This window comes from Sesamum indicum, linkage group LG3 (genome assembly GCF_026168435.1).
Source record: "Sesamum indicum cultivar Baizhima isolate 11 linkage group LG3, ASM2616843v1, whole genome shotgun sequence".
Classification (NCBI taxonomy): Eukaryota; Viridiplantae; Streptophyta; class Magnoliopsida; order Lamiales; family Pedaliaceae; genus Sesamum; species Sesamum indicum.
The window spans coordinates 1,229,543-1,244,655 of NC_142659.1; the positions used below are offsets into that span (position 1 = coordinate 1,229,543).

General features: G+C 35.6%; 2 protein-coding genes across 2 annotated transcripts; both read right to left on the reverse strand.

Moving 5' to 3' along the window:
- Window positions 1–642: 642 nt before the first annotated feature.
- LOC105156947 (uncharacterized) lies at window positions 643–9,970 on the reverse strand. The gene is made up of 14 exons (XM_088878866.1): window positions 9,620–9,970; window positions 7,716–7,797; window positions 6,988–7,091; window positions 5,623–5,749; window positions 5,011–5,105; window positions 4,343–4,466; window positions 4,108–4,188; window positions 3,587–3,685; window positions 2,991–3,149; window positions 2,829–2,889; window positions 2,659–2,729; window positions 2,301–2,345; window positions 1,851–2,027; window positions 643–1,471 (listed from the first exon to the last, which is right to left on the reverse strand). Exons 1-14 carry the CDS (start codon window positions 9,655–9,657, stop codon window positions 917–919), a joined length of 1,818 nt encoding a protein of 605 aa, XP_088734992.1. The 5' UTR covers window positions 9,658–9,970; the 3' UTR covers window positions 643–916.
- A 2,973-nt stretch (window positions 9,971–12,943) lies between these two features.
- On the reverse strand, window positions 12,944–14,774 carry LOC105157065 (GDSL esterase/lipase At5g03980-like). The gene is made up of 5 exons (XM_011073360.3): window positions 14,361–14,774; window positions 14,054–14,266; window positions 13,816–13,964; window positions 13,415–13,688; window positions 12,944–13,310 (listed from the first exon to the last, which is right to left on the reverse strand). Exons 1-5 carry the CDS (start codon window positions 14,680–14,682, stop codon window positions 13,102–13,104), a joined length of 1,167 nt encoding a protein of 388 aa, XP_011071662.2. The 5' UTR covers window positions 14,683–14,774; the 3' UTR covers window positions 12,944–13,101.
- Window positions 14,775–15,113: the final 339 nt, after the last annotated feature.

Below are 15,113 nucleotides of genomic sequence, written 5' to 3' on the forward strand. Positions count from 1 at the left end.
ACACATTTGCTTAGTAACGTCGGATAATATCCCAATACGCCAACAACCAACATGAAACAATACCAACTGATATTATCACCGATACCGCGAATTTCAACCATGATAGCAGCAACTCTTTCAGAATATGCTTCTTACAAGTTGATACTAAATTGTCACAAAATTATATGCAACAATGAGAACAATGGTATCTGAAACTATGGGTGCATTCACATTGGTGGCTTGAGAATTTGTGTTGCACGACAGATTTAACAAAGAAGTGGAGCCTATGAAATCGTTTGGAGGTGAAAAAGATGAACTGTAGCGATAGTTTGTGTAATGATATTAACATTTGTGTGAGGTGTATGAAAAAACAAGGATGATTTGTATAAATAATATTGACGTTTCCAATGACTATATGTATTATTCAAAAGGCAGGGCTAATTTATGTAAATAAATCATAATTTAGGAGTGTAAATGTAATTTTTCTTGGAAAAACGTCATTTCACCTCGTTGCAGTTAGCGGTGGGCATCAGGTCAGGTAATGCAGGTCCTCACTGTAAGCTATGAAAATTGCCATTCTTTTAAAGAATTTCCAGAGCAAGTAAAAATATAACTCCTGGACTTGTTCTAGCAACTTAAATGTCCATAAGTAGACTTTAGAAATCAGTAAAAAGGGTCAAATATGATTTAAAACATTATCCGCATCACCTGTACACAACCTGGGAAAGAATATTTGATCAGTGGTTACAACAAATGACATCCTCCAAGAATCCTTATATATCCCATCTGTAAGAGAAACCATCTTTGCAATTTTTCTGTTCTTGTATCTTCATATTCCTCCATTGCCAACTATTTCACAAACACTATCTACCAATGTCAACTGCCCATAAATTATACACTCCCAACATATGCATTCTTTCATCATGTAATTGAATAATCATCTGTTACGGAAGAAATTGAGATCCCAACGACGTAACAGGCCATCCATGATATTGTTTGTCGGGGTTTTGACAACTTTTACAGTGACCTTGGTACGATCAGCCATGTCGACTTCAGATGAACTCTGATCGCCTGATGGTGTACCATTATGAGACATCCCATCACTTACAGCATCATTGCTTGTTGGATTCTTTACTACAGTTGACGGCTCCTTTGAGTGATTGTCAGCATCAGATACAATGTGGTTACACGTTGACAGGTCACAAGGAAAACTAGTTTCCTGAGTTTCCACTTCTGCAGAGGGACTACATTTGAGTACTTCGTTCGGATCAGAAGGTAGCATTTCAGACACCAGTTTATGCTCATCGGCTGCTGAAGTGGAGACTAACTCTGTTTTTAAGGACTTGTTTTGAGTAGAAAAAGAATCCTCCTGTCCGTTTGCTGCTTCTGGTTTTGATTCAACGTCATTCCCACCATCCGATGAAGGTTGCTCGACTCGAGGTTGTCTCACCTCAAGGTCCTTTAGTGACTCAAGCACAGCTTCCATCAGCATCTACAAAGTTTAGCAGCTAAAATGTCAGCCAAATGACAATTCTTCTCAAGGTCGAGACAAGTGAATGTCATGGAAAACATCTCATTAAATCAAGAAAGAAAGTTATTGACTACAATGACCTCCCTCAAAAGTCAGTGTAATTATTTACTAATCCCCGTTCTTTTCTCCAAGGTTTACAATGTCTTCGTGCTACTTCATTCCATTTAAACTGGTGGTAATATTATGAATTTGATGGGATTTTAATGTTACATTTCTTGAAACATAGGAATATAAAATATTCTATATAATGCCAAAGAAGTGGCACATGTAAAATTTTCTCAGTGGTGGAAACTTAAGTGAGGATTTTTTCAGACAGCAGACTCAAGAAACCGATACTTGCCCTTTCTTCTTCTTCCGCATTGCTGGGGAAATCTGCCAAACTATCAAGTGGGTACTCAACATATTCATCATCATCTATTGATGCAGGCACATTTGAACCATGGGGACTGGCACCAGAGAGTTCAAAGCTGATCATATTAGAAGACGATGCCTGAGAATCAGAACCTCTACTTTCCACCTGTAAATATAAATCATTAGAATCTCAGCGACACCCCAGAACTGTATCTCTGTATATAAAAGCAGTTCACTGTGTAAATTCCAAATCTACTTATAAGTCGGTGCCGTCCATGCTTCCTCAGGTGCCATGCTAAGAGCAAAGCACAGGCAAAGAATAGTCGCAACAGATGCGTATGAAGCATATCATCTCACCAAAGTCAAACATGTAATGATGAAACATTTGCCAATACAAGCGCACTTTGAAACTTTTATGCTTAAAATTTGTAGAAGGTACCTGGTCATCAGGTTGTTTATCTTTTGATGAAATATCAGCAGGAACCTGAATAATAAAAACACAGCTATCAGCCGTTACTATCCAACGAATTGAATTGATTGAAATTAGAAAGATATATAACACAATTAGTGAATCTACTTATATATCCTCTAGATATGAGAGCAAAATGCAGTAAATGATTCATTTTTACTGTTATGCAAACTTTTTGAGCAGAATTATAGCGTAGCTGAAAAAGATGTTTATTCGACTCCATATTTAACCATACAATATAACCTGATCGTATTTTTGGAACCACGATGGAATAGATAACATCATTGATCAACATCTGTATTATTATGACAAAGAAACTTAAACTTACCACTATCATACTCATAGGTCTTCTGGAGCGAAGTTGCTTAATGGCATCCTCAGTGCTACTCGTTGCTGGACCTGAATTTGATCAAACATAAGCTTTGGCAGCTTTCCAAGAAAAAGAACAGTCAAAGTCAGAAAAACTCGGAACTTCGAGAATAACAAAAATCAACAAACCAGCAGGTGAACCCAATAATTCATCAGGATACTCTAGATCATGGAAAGTACTCCAGTTTCCCTGTAGGTTGTACAATCGGTCATATAAGTTGTATACAAGCCAGAGATCTAGCCAGATCCACACAGTCGAAACAATAATGGCAGAGCAATAAAGCAGTTTACCTTGGGGAAATAGTCATGACTCAAGTCAAAATATGTACTCCCTACTTCATCTTCTGGAGGTTGTAACACATTGTTGAAAAAGATGCTTATGGAATCAAAATAAAACTGAGGGCGGGGAGAGTTGTGATCACCCTCAAATTTGATTATATTCTTGTCCCCCTGCAGAATCGCACGTCGATAAAAATAAGGGCCAAAATGCAAGAAGTAGAACAAGAACATGGAAGAACTGATGAAACACACCGAATATGCATTAGACATTCCTTAACAGACTATTTTGCATTTACCTATAATAATATTGCCGATACGTTGTTATTTTGTTCACTTTGTCATTCTATAATTAACTCATAATCAGGCTTGGATAATGTTGGGAGGCAGAAATCTTACAAATTAATTAATCCTCCTTCATTTAATAAATACATCCATGGAAGATATAAATAAACTATGTAGGAGAAAGGCAAATTACATGGGAACAAGCAAAATGCCAATCTATTATGTGCAGGAATTTATAACAGCACAATCCGCATTACAGGAAAATAGTACCCAGAATCAAATGATACAACAAAATTTGGAAAAGATTAAAAAGTAAGAACAATTACCACATAAGCATCAAATATACGATCAGAGTGATGGGGTTGTATGAAATCGTCATCAATGGCATGACCAAATAGAACTGGAACAAAGCAAGACTTTGCAACCTGAAAACAATCATAACCACTGTTACTAACAGAACACATGAAGAACAAGTTATTTTCCACCTTTTAAACAAAACATATGTGGTTCAAGGCATGACAACCCAAGAAGACTTTGTGTGCTCAATGAAAGCAGTTTTGAAGCCATACTAAGAATAGTTAGCCTTTCGATATAGTACGCCTCTTCCTTGGTTAAATAGTCACCAAAATTGTATAATTTTTATTTCCGGAAACATAACTTTAATAAAAACTCTGCGGTATTCCTGATTCATGAAGTTAAACACAAAGTAAATTTTTGAATCGTTAGACGAGGTCAAAGAAGAAACTCTATTTAATGGGAAATGTCGTTTAAGAGAAATAAGAGGAAATATAAACTATTTGGCACAAGACATGCTCATGATCTAAGATGACTGTTTAGATGGAGATACCTTGATTGTATTGAGATCCATTATGTCAAATTTTGCTTTTTTCTGAATGGCTCTCCGCATATACTGGATTGCAAACTTAACCTACATATTAAGGGAGAAAATACAAACAAACAGCCAGTCGGCAAAAGTGAAAGAAGCCAAGAAAGAATAAAAGAGATATCGGTCTTCATACGATATTGACATGCATGTCTTACAAGAAGCATGTAAATTATGTTTGATAAACTGATGAACTTACTGTGAACTTGGGAAGCCTAACTTTGTAAGTGTCAACCAGTTCCATCATCAAGTCAACCAAATCAGAGAAGGGGCTGTCCAGAACCATTCCTGCGATGGAAGGATCCTCAGCTCCATACATCAAGCTGACAGAAGCAGAGTTGTCAAGTTTTGTATTATCTTATCAATGATGCAGGATATATGAGAACTTGAGTTGAAAGGGTGTAACGATGTTAGCATTATAGATATCAATACACAATCAGATGTGCTTAGACAAGAAAACAAGCTCTCTTAGTTCCTATTTCATTTTCCAAGGCAGTACATATAAAGCACATGATCAAACAGTCCGTGCTCATAAGTATGCTATTTGCAACTATCAGGTGTATTACCCATTTATGACGGTTTAGGACCCGGCCTTGCTCATCCAGAGGAGATCCGCTCCCAAAGAAAAAAGAACAAAAAGAAACCCAAAAACAAAAATAACCCAAGAGGAAAGGAAAGTAAAGCATGCAACACCTGTCTAAAATTGAATCCTCATAACTGATCTATAAATATATATATATAGGTATGCATAACTCTCTCCGGATTTCATTTCCAATTGAACAACCAATAGCAGGGTTATGAAGTCTGGAACCAATTTACTATGTCGAAATGACCCCTACCATAGCAACACAGGAAGAAGAAACCAACCTAGTAACAGCTCCCATAGAGCGGCCCCAAAGACCAATCAAAGAAACATTCCCATCTGCGCGTAGATAATCAACCACAGCTTTTAAGTCATCCTTCTGCAAAATCATGACCACATCTTACCAGTAAAAAATAGTTGTGGCATCTGAAGGAATTTAAGATGAAGATACGTGCTGAACTACATTACATAGTATTGCTAGTGATCTGGCAGATGAAACCAGAAAACAAAGAGATAAATCTTTTCCTACTACAACTCAAAGAGACTTCAGCTATCTTCAAGAGTTATAATCTCCTAGCTTCTTCTAAATCCTTTTGTTAACCTTTAGATTTAACTAAGTTAGTGATGAAGCATTTTTCCCCTATTCTTTTTTATGTTTTTTAGATATGTTTAGTTGTTTGCTGGATCATTCTGCATACACCAAGTACATGGTCAAGTTTTCCTTATGCTTGCCTCCTCAAAATCACTCTGTATCCATCTATATACTGACCTAGTTATCATAATTTTTCCTTACGGTTCTCATTATTTTCAGACGAAAAGATTTCTTTGAGATGACCGGTTAAGGTTCACATTAATGAGGTCAATAGGAGACATGACATGAGTTAAAAACGACTTACTTCATTCCAGCCCAGAGTGACATGCTCTCCTCCAGATAGTCCAGAACCAGAGAAATCAAGAGTGAAAACAGTTATATTTGATGGCAACAATATGATAGCAGCTTCACTAGCATCTGTTCGGCAACCACTGAGAAACGATCAACATAAAGAGCTAATTAGCCATCAACGGTAGATGACAAGGAAAATATTGAAATTTAAACCTAAAAGTTCTGCAAAACTGAAAGAAAACTACTTCCCAGCCAATAAAGCAAAACAGCGCAGGCCTCTTTTTCAAATAATGTTCTCTCATCAAAGCAAGGATTTGATGTTATTTTGCAATTCCTACCTAGAAATTACCTTACTTTAAGCCAATAGACAGATTCATTTTATTAAATTCATTACTTACAACTTTAGTCAATTTCAAATATTAAATATACATGCTGATTCAAGCTTATTTCTGATGCACTCATATAATGAATCTATAAAAGAGTTATGCCACTGAAATATAAAATTCATCTCTAGTACTGTGATTGGAAACAGAAACCTATTGACACAGTGTTTCTCAAATTAGACTTGAGTTACTTAATTTTTCAGCAGCTGATTCATGTTTTATTAATATGAGCACGTGTTCATTGTATATGACCATATTCTGCTACTTGAGGGGAAAAAAAACAGTGGTTACCCAGGTTAAGTTGGTATTAACATTAAGAATTATTTTGGGTTCATCAATAAAAAGAACCACAAGGAATCTTACTTATTCTAATATAGTAAATTTGACGATCACCAGTATCCAAATCCACACGTTCTTTGCATGTTAATTCTCATTCACAAATGTAGAACCCAATGGGTCAACCAAAGGCTTCAAAGCAGAAAATGAATCTACCGGTTACTCTTATTTACTTAAATGCTTGCATGATCCATGGAAAAACAAAAGCAACCAGAGAAACTCAAAAATATTTCATTGGTGGTTTAACCTTCTACAAGAGCTCCCTTTATCAGACCTCCTCAGCTCAATTTCTCGTTCACAAGGTTTAACAGTAACTTGATTGTTTTAATAAATACATGTCGTAAGCATGCTGATGGAAGGGGAAGCAGGCAAGGGACAAGAGGAGTGGGCAACTTCACATCAGCAGCTGAGTTCAGTTTGATCTGTCCTGTTTAAGAGACCAGATCTACCCAGCTGGTAAAGTGATACAATGTCAAAAGCCGCTAGTGTGGCCCACCCACTAGTTGTTAGGTATCACTCACAATTGTAATAGTATCATGGATTTAGTAAGTTGGTCCACATCTTCATAATTCTATTATTTGATGTTGTTCAACTACAATTGAACTTTGGTTTGTTATATACTCAAACCAATATGTATTTCCATTATCAAAATTACTAACCTATTTCCATGACAATAGATTACACAGGGGAGTGGATTTCCTTCAGGGCGGACGATAGGCATGTAATGGCTACATTGAAGAACATCTCCTCGACTATTTACAACCTGCAGGATGAAAAGGTACTCATTTGTAATGATAACTTCCAATAAATAATACCAAAAGATAGAATAAAATACTTGGTCCATTCTTAAATATTTTTGTTTATAATATACATATTTGGACAAAATCATCCTTCCTTAAAAAGTGTATAATGGGCCAAAGATAGATCAAATATCCACTAAATGAGAATGAAGCTTGGAGTTGGGAGGTAAAAAAGATGTGAAAGGATAATACAAGAAGTCCTGCCCCAGTCAAGACTCAAACGTCAAGTCTAATCTTAAAATTAAGGGTTTTGGAGAAAGAATAAGCAATATAGTGACGGGAATATCTGCTTCCAGTAAGTCATTAAGAAAAAACATGACCTTATGTGTATAAACATTCACAGGATCGAAAACAAACAAGAAAAAGACAAGTAGGAATACTGAATAAATACATCCTTCCGTAGGGATATGAGGATCCAGTCAGACCCACCCCTCCCCTTTAAGTCAACAGCAACTTTATGTACCCTTTCTAAACTTCAATTAATGTTTACTCTGACAAAGAATACACACACACACACACACACACACACACACACACACACACAGAGGGAGAGAGAGATCCAAGCATCATCATAAACAGCCTCTTACCTCCAAATCTTTCCTCTGGTACCACTTGCCTTTCAGCATAAATTCTTGATCTAACAAATCATTTTTTGGATTGTATTCAGCTCTGTCATCCAAGAATATTGAAAAGTTGGATGTGTACCATTGATATAAACAATAGTTACAGGCATTCATATGTTGGGACTTAGAACTCAGCATAGCAGTATACTGACAAAAATGCCGATAATTTATTCATGAAACATCATGGTCCTTACTCACAATTAGTAGCAATACAGGATAGCAGAATTTAGCAGACTTAAGGAACCTAGAAAATGGTTAGGCAGCGTACCAAAGCACATTGTGGAATCTGCATTATATCATTATAACTTGTTTCCTCAAAAGACATCTTTACCTTTACGGAACAAAAACTTGCCACCTTTCCATGTGATGTTAGCATAACTAGCATAAAATGTGACAACAAATACAGCCCATCTTCATAACAATAGATTGCTCTCCATTTTTATTCCATCAGATTTCTTTACGCAGCATTCTACATAATTAAATCTGGATAAATTTCTTTGCTATTATGTAAATCAATCTTGAAAGAAACTATAGAATCTCGTAAAGCCATTCGGCACTACTTTACAAACATTAGTGACAAATAACTTTTCCATGCAGGTAAGAGAACCTTAAGCTTAACATGCTGTTAGTGATAACGCTACTAAATACTCAGACCACGAAAGCGATGGATATTACTTCTTTCCTCCTCATTTAGTTTGCCAGTTATCCCAGGGAAAAATATAGAAGAAAACATGGGTAAGAAAGACTAAGTTAGAAAGATACCCAAATTTAATATCTTTGATAAAGTCTGTCAAACAACTCTACTGTTTACATGAATGTCGCCACTTAATAGATTTCTTGTTGTCATCCTCTTCATTGGTAATATTTTCATTCCCAAAAATTAAGTCAACCTAGTATTTCTTCTTTGGTTAGTTGAATAATTCATAGCTTTGACACATATTTGGTCTACCTAGCAGAGGATGTAAATCATCTTTAGGAATCTCATGTTTAAGGACTCACGTCTCGACCCATTAAGCATAGACAAGAATATCATTATGCTGAACAGTATCTGCCCGCTTGAATCAGGTACAGCTGAAAACCTGGAATTGGATCTTGAAAAATTAAAACTACTCCGCTGTATTTGCATTTTCCGAAACATTTCCGCTCAAACAAGCTTCCTAGATGACGACTCAGATTACCAGAAAGCATTCAGATACAAGTGATAATCTAGCATCACGAGGTTCAAAGACAGTTTTCAGGTTAAAGAACAGGCTTTTCAGAACAAAATGAACTTAGGGCCGACTCAAGTACAGTTTAGCGATCAACCAAGAAACTTCATTCTTCTCTGAACAACTATCCTCAAATTATTAGCTAACTAACCACATTGAAGTCCACGAGAAACAACCAACAATTAGTTACAAAAATTTTCATATGGAATTTGCCGTTTAAATACAAACAAGATCAAGCAATAAATTACGAATAAATCCCAACATAAAAGCAACAAAAAGAATTCAAATAACTTAATGAGAATTTCAAACTAAATCAGAGAACAATAAATGAACCGGTGCAGAATTTTGCATTAAGCACACATGATTTCTCAAATATATATCATAAAAGCACCAATCCAACCACACAACAAGAAAATCCCAAAAAGATTCATAAGAGAGTAGACAAGACAAAACCCACAAACAAATATACATAAATTTTCCAGATAGTTAAAAGGCAAAACCAAAACCCACAAAAAGAAAACTCAAAGCCCATCTCAGACTATCAACAAGATTCAAACTTCAACAACATGTATGAACCTAAACTACATCTAAAATGAAAATACATGTAAACCCAAGGGAAACAAAGAGTTGACAAGAACAAGAAAGATCAAATTTTCTCACCTGGGCGGCCTTATAATGAAGTTGATAAGCTGTTCCATTAACAGATTCAAGCAATCAAAGATCTTTCCTTCCCCCCCTCTATTCTCTCACCAAACTGCTCCTTTTCCTCTACTTGTTAATCTTCTTCAAGAAGAAAATTAGAAGAAAACATTAACAGTTTCTTTGTTCTTGCAAGCAACAGAAACATCAAAGAAAGCAAAAGTACATGTTGCAGTAAGATAAATAAAATTGTAAAAAGCTTCAAAAGGAAGCAGCACTGTTTGCAGAGAGAGAAAGAGAGCGAGAGAGAGAGAGACAGAAAACCAAATTGAAAATCGGCCGTTCTTTTTTCTTTTTCCTTTTTTTTATTTTTGGGTCGTGGCCTGTTGGCAATGTGCTCTATAGTCTACATATGCTATTGGTTTTGAGAACATATAATAAATATTTTTTTATATATATATTCTTTTATAAAAATAAAATATGTAAATTAGATAATCACATTAAAAAAATATATTAATATAATTGATACAATAAAAAAATTATGGGGTTTCTATAAGAAAGCGTGAAGTCACATTTACAGAAAAATAAAAAGATAGTTCACAATAAATTTTAAAATTATTTAATTATAAATATAATTATTACATTTAAAAATTAAAATGATGATGTCATAAACTGTTGCTTAGATGATTTTTTTTATATTTTTTTCTTATGTTAGCGTAGATTAACAAATAAATAACTGTTAATTTTGCATTTATCGTATATTGTAATGAAAGAGTCTCCATTGTGCCTCACTCACGTGCCACACTTGGGTTGGACGAGTTCATCGGCACGTGCATATTGGTTGACAATAGTTTATCTAGTTTTTAATTGCATTTTACCTCCTATAGACATTCTAATACATAAAAAGACCCCTAAACATAAACAGAGAGCAATGTGACCCCTTAAATTTATATATATTTAATTGTCTTTTTTGTTTTTCTTATTTGATTCGGATCGAAAATCTATATCGTCTGTCAAGTAGTTCGATTTGGATGTTATGGGATTCTAAGAAGAAAGAAGTTCGTTAGACTCATTCAAGTTAGTTTGCAAGTTTGAGAAATCAAAATAAAAGCTTGTAAGCTAGTGTGCAAGTAAATAAATGCCGTACCATTACTTGAAATTATTGAGGGTGTTTATAGGGTCAAATGTTCGTACTTATATAGTCTTCAGTTATCATCCCGAGCTCTAAAGTACAAGGCTGTTGAACAACCCTGATTCCGAGTCCCAAGTCAAGTTGGATCGGTGCATGACCCCACCTGAATGGGAAATAGACAAATTTTAAGACCTGATGGATATTTTACTTTTTTTTTTCTTTTTATGGGAGTAGAATTATTTTAATCTTTTTAATATTGTGTTAGATATATCCCATCATTAATATTGATAAAAAAATAAAGGGTTAAGTCCAAATTTGTGTGATGAACAAGAATAACTTCACTGTAGGATATGGTTGTTATGTCCTAAAACATTGTCCAAGAATTCAATTTTGAACTATTTGATTGGTACTTCTGTTGTTCTTTGCCATTCTTATGACATGAGTATGAATATAATTATATGTGATGGATTGAGTAGTGTTAAGTTTTGGCCAACTTCAAAATTGGGTGTTATTGGATAGGAATACAAAGGATGTTTTAAATGGATGCATGACTTTTATGAAAATTCCAAATATTTCTTGAATATATCTTTTTTAATGGAATGAGCGCTTCTGAATCATACTTTGTATGAAATTTGTATCTCTTTCTGATATTGGCATTCATATTCTGTGTGATGTGCACTGCTCTTGTGACCTGAGATGTTATTTGTTTTATATTTAGGGTAAACAAAATTTTGAGGTCTGACGTTGATGCGTATAAAAATAGCACGGATTTGATGAGCTTGGACTTTAGATCTGGACTTGGGCCAAGAAATAAGAACTTAAGAAACATAACCTACAAAACAATACGTTAGTACTCCGACGCTCAAGTTAGTATTGAATTAAGAGAAAATAATCGTAAAAGTAAATTATAATGATAAATCGTGATATGATAGTTGAATTCATGAGAGAAATCGTGTTAAGAATGCAAAAGAGAATGTCAAAGTAAGAGTTGGCAGCAATATTCCAGCGTCTGGAATGTATCCCCTGACTAGGGATCAAATCTGTATTTATAGGGGGATGTCCCCTTTTGGTGGGTTTTTGCACGTGCGCCCTATTCTTGGATGGAATGGATATAAAAATTATTGGGATAAACTACAATCTTATCTTCTGTTAATCTTGTTGATGCAAGTCAATCTCCGCATTGAGGGGATCCTTCACCGACGAAGACTCCTAATCTACAAGGAATCCTCCTAAGAGTCTGAGGCTTTTAGGGAACCTCTCTTGACATGTGTTTTTCATGTTGGCTGGGAGATACACTTTACGATCCAAGTGTATGCCATGTGGGAGCATTTAAACATAGGTCTTGGGCCCATCACCACTTGTTGGGCCACATTTTTTGGGCTAAATCCATGATTTTTTTTTGTAGTCACCCCACATGAATTGTTAAATTGTCTATGAGGGGCCCTAGGCCCTTTTACTCTTCCTTGGGCTATATACATCAGGCATAATTACGAATACTCCTTTATTACTTGAAAAACTATAAATACCCTCGTGATATTTGATGAAATTATATAATATTAAACTTTATAAAAAAAAATCGAAAGGAGTGGATGAAAAAATTTGAACAATTACAAAAAAATTATCCACTTAGTGAATAAAAAAAATTTAAAAATAAATAAAATTATAATCCTTAGTCGACAAGTGCATTTTGGTCCGTTCACCACAAAAAATAGATGAAAACCTAATGGAGACTAACGGAATAGACTAATTATTGGACAATCATTAAAATCGGGGGTATTGCTAATTTTTAAATAATGAATAAGTATTCTATAATTACGCTAAATCTCAAAGAAAGTTTCCATAAAAAGTAAGCGTTTTGAGATTTATAATTGTATGAGCTCCTCATAAGTAATTAACTTGAACATGTGCTTGTATCATTAACATCTCCCCTTGTTCCTCATGTTATTGCTTACCAACGAGCAGGAGAATTACGGAAAGGACGATCCTGTCTGTGTAGCTAAAGTCAAAGAAGTATACGAAGCACGACTTCTACCTGAGAATACTGTGTAATATGTAGGCCACCGTTACCGTGAGTTCAAGTGATCAATTTGAAGACAATGATCAGATGAATGTAGTAGTGCTTGTACAATCGATGTTATATTATGACAAAGGAGTATTTTGCTTCAAGTCCTAATGAAGGGGTGAAAAAAATATAGCACAAGATTGATGCTCAGTATTCAGCAAACTAACTTGCTTTATTTACTTCACCAAATATGACCCAGAACATAGAAAAATACTATATTAAAACCTATCTAAGACCACATGACTACTGATACTAAACAGACAGCTAAACAATGACCACAATGTTGTAAGAACAGATGTTAATAGTGGCTCAGAAATGGCAGTGGAGGTTGGTGAAGATGTCATGAACCAGCCACCCAGCCATTATCTTGTATCCTTGTTGTGTCAAATGGACCCCGTCCCAGCTCAAGAATCGACCCGGATCCGCACAGACACCGACACCTGGAGCTCCACACATTCTTGTCATGTTGAAACTGTATTTGCCTCCACTTCCACAGCAAGCCCTTTCTGTATCAAACCCTGTTGAACAACAATTATTGTTTTATCTAATGAACTTCACAAATATCTAGCTACATACTAACTTTGTTGTTGTTGTTGTTGTTCTAAGTTGTGTGTTTAAATACCATGAGATTTGGCGAAATGGAGCAGGTACTGATAAGCGTTGTAGTAATCGGCATAGACTATGATGGCATTTGGGTGCTCTTGTTGCAACTTTTCAATGGCTTGCTGCAGCTGTTCATTATGGTACATTGCGAAGTCGTTCAGCTGCTTCAGGCATCGATTTTCATCGTATGCTGCCAACTTGTTGGTGTGGAAAGCTGTTTTATAGATCGGGAGACAGCCGATGGGGAAGTTTCCAGGCACCACCACTCTTGTTGCACCGAAACTAATCACTCTCTGCATCAAATTGCAAAGTAGAGTCAGACGAATTTAGGTGTTTTCTAATTATAAGAATAGTATTAGCATGTAACAAGAAATGAATAATATTGCAATAGTTATAACATATTATATTGAAGCAACTTACCCTGACAGCATTGATAATGGCATGGACAACCTCAGGCACCATGCTTTGTAACTCGTCCATCGTTTTACCTTGGAAGATGGCGTAGTTATAATCGTTCCCCCCGATTTCTCCCACCATGAAAAGAGCAGTCTGGAGTTTCTCAGCACACTCTGTTGATCATCATGATTAATGTTTTAAGTAGGTAGGTATAATTAAGATGAAGATGATGACAAGTTAAGTAGTAATTAAATGAAGGTACCTCTGTGATGAAGGCAAATAGAGTTGAAATGAGTGGACATCCAGCCCAACTGTATGGTGAGGGAGCTGGTGGTGACTGGAGACAAGATGTGTTTAGCAGCCAGAACGTGAGAGGGCAACGCTGTGGAACCGGCAACCGCAAAGTTGACTCCATGCTTGAAATCTGCATCCCTGTCTTTGTAGGCTGGCAGAAAAGGTAGACCCGCATCCAATGCTATAGAGAGAGACAATCCAATGTCAAGTTGAAGACATGGATGAATAATAATATTCAAGAGCAATAACATATATGATACAAGATTTAAACATACCTATGTAATCGATCATGAGAAGGCCATTGGAGCAACGACCGGTCGCGTTCTTGAAGAAGGTCTCACCGTAAGGTAGTCTAGCAAACGGAGTGGAGGAGCCAATAGGGAATTCCCGGATCAGATTCCCCGTGTCGGAAATGGAGTCTCCGAGTTGATAGATTTGATCAAAGTTGCAAATCTTGAGAGGATGAGAGCGAGCAAAAGAAACAAAGGAAATTAAGGAGCAAAGAAGAAGAATATTGGGTAGGAGGAGAAGTAGTTTCTTGAAAGAAGCAGCAGCAGCCATTGATGCAGATATTCGTAGTTGAAACAAAGTATACATGTGATGTTAGGATGATTGATTGTAAGAGCAACGATGGATGCTTTGGTTATATATATATATTAGAGTAGTATTAGTCGTAGAACAAACATCCCATATACAGTCCCATTTGGATTAGAAGTTGAGTCCTAATTGTCCTTTTCGGGAACTATAATGTAGTTCAAGGCTTCAACCTCTAGTGGTGTTGGGCAGCTTATCCACACTTGGATTTTTTTATTTTAAATTATATTGTATTTTTTTACTTCATTTAATATATCTAACATTATGTAAGTAATGATTATGTTATTTGTTTTATTTAGGACAAAGTACAACAATCTTCTATGAGATTTGTTATAATTACGAATGCCCTCTCGTCGTTTGAATAATTATAAATATCCCTGATATTTAAAGAAATTATGTAATTCTTGGATGGAGGTATGAAATTGTAACTTTAT

Bases quoted from the DNA above. Each gene is read 5' to 3' on its own strand.
- LOC105157065 (XM_011073360.3), bottom strand. From the start codon at position 14,682: ATGTATACTTTGTTTCAACTACGAATATCTGCATCAATGGCTGCTGCT. The intron at 13,965-14,053 runs GTACCTTCATTT...GATGATCAACAG, and splicing joins TATTTGCCTTCATCACAGAG to AGTGTGCTGAGAAACTCCAG. The intron at 13,311-13,414 runs GTATTTAAACAC...GTTGTTCAACAG, and splicing joins CCATTTCGCCAAATCTCATG to GGTTTGATACAGAAAGGGCT.
- LOC105156947 (XM_088878866.1), bottom strand. From the start codon at position 9,657: ATGGAACAGCTTATCAACTTCATTATAAGGCCGCCCAG. The intron at 7,798-9,619 runs GTGAGAAAATTT...CTTGGATGACAG, and splicing joins TTCATTATAAGGCCGCCCAG to AGCTGAATACAATCCAAAAA. The intron at 2,346-2,658 runs GTAAGTTTAAGT...TTTATTATTCAG, and splicing joins GACCTATGAGTATGATAGTG to GTTCCTGCTGATATTTCATC.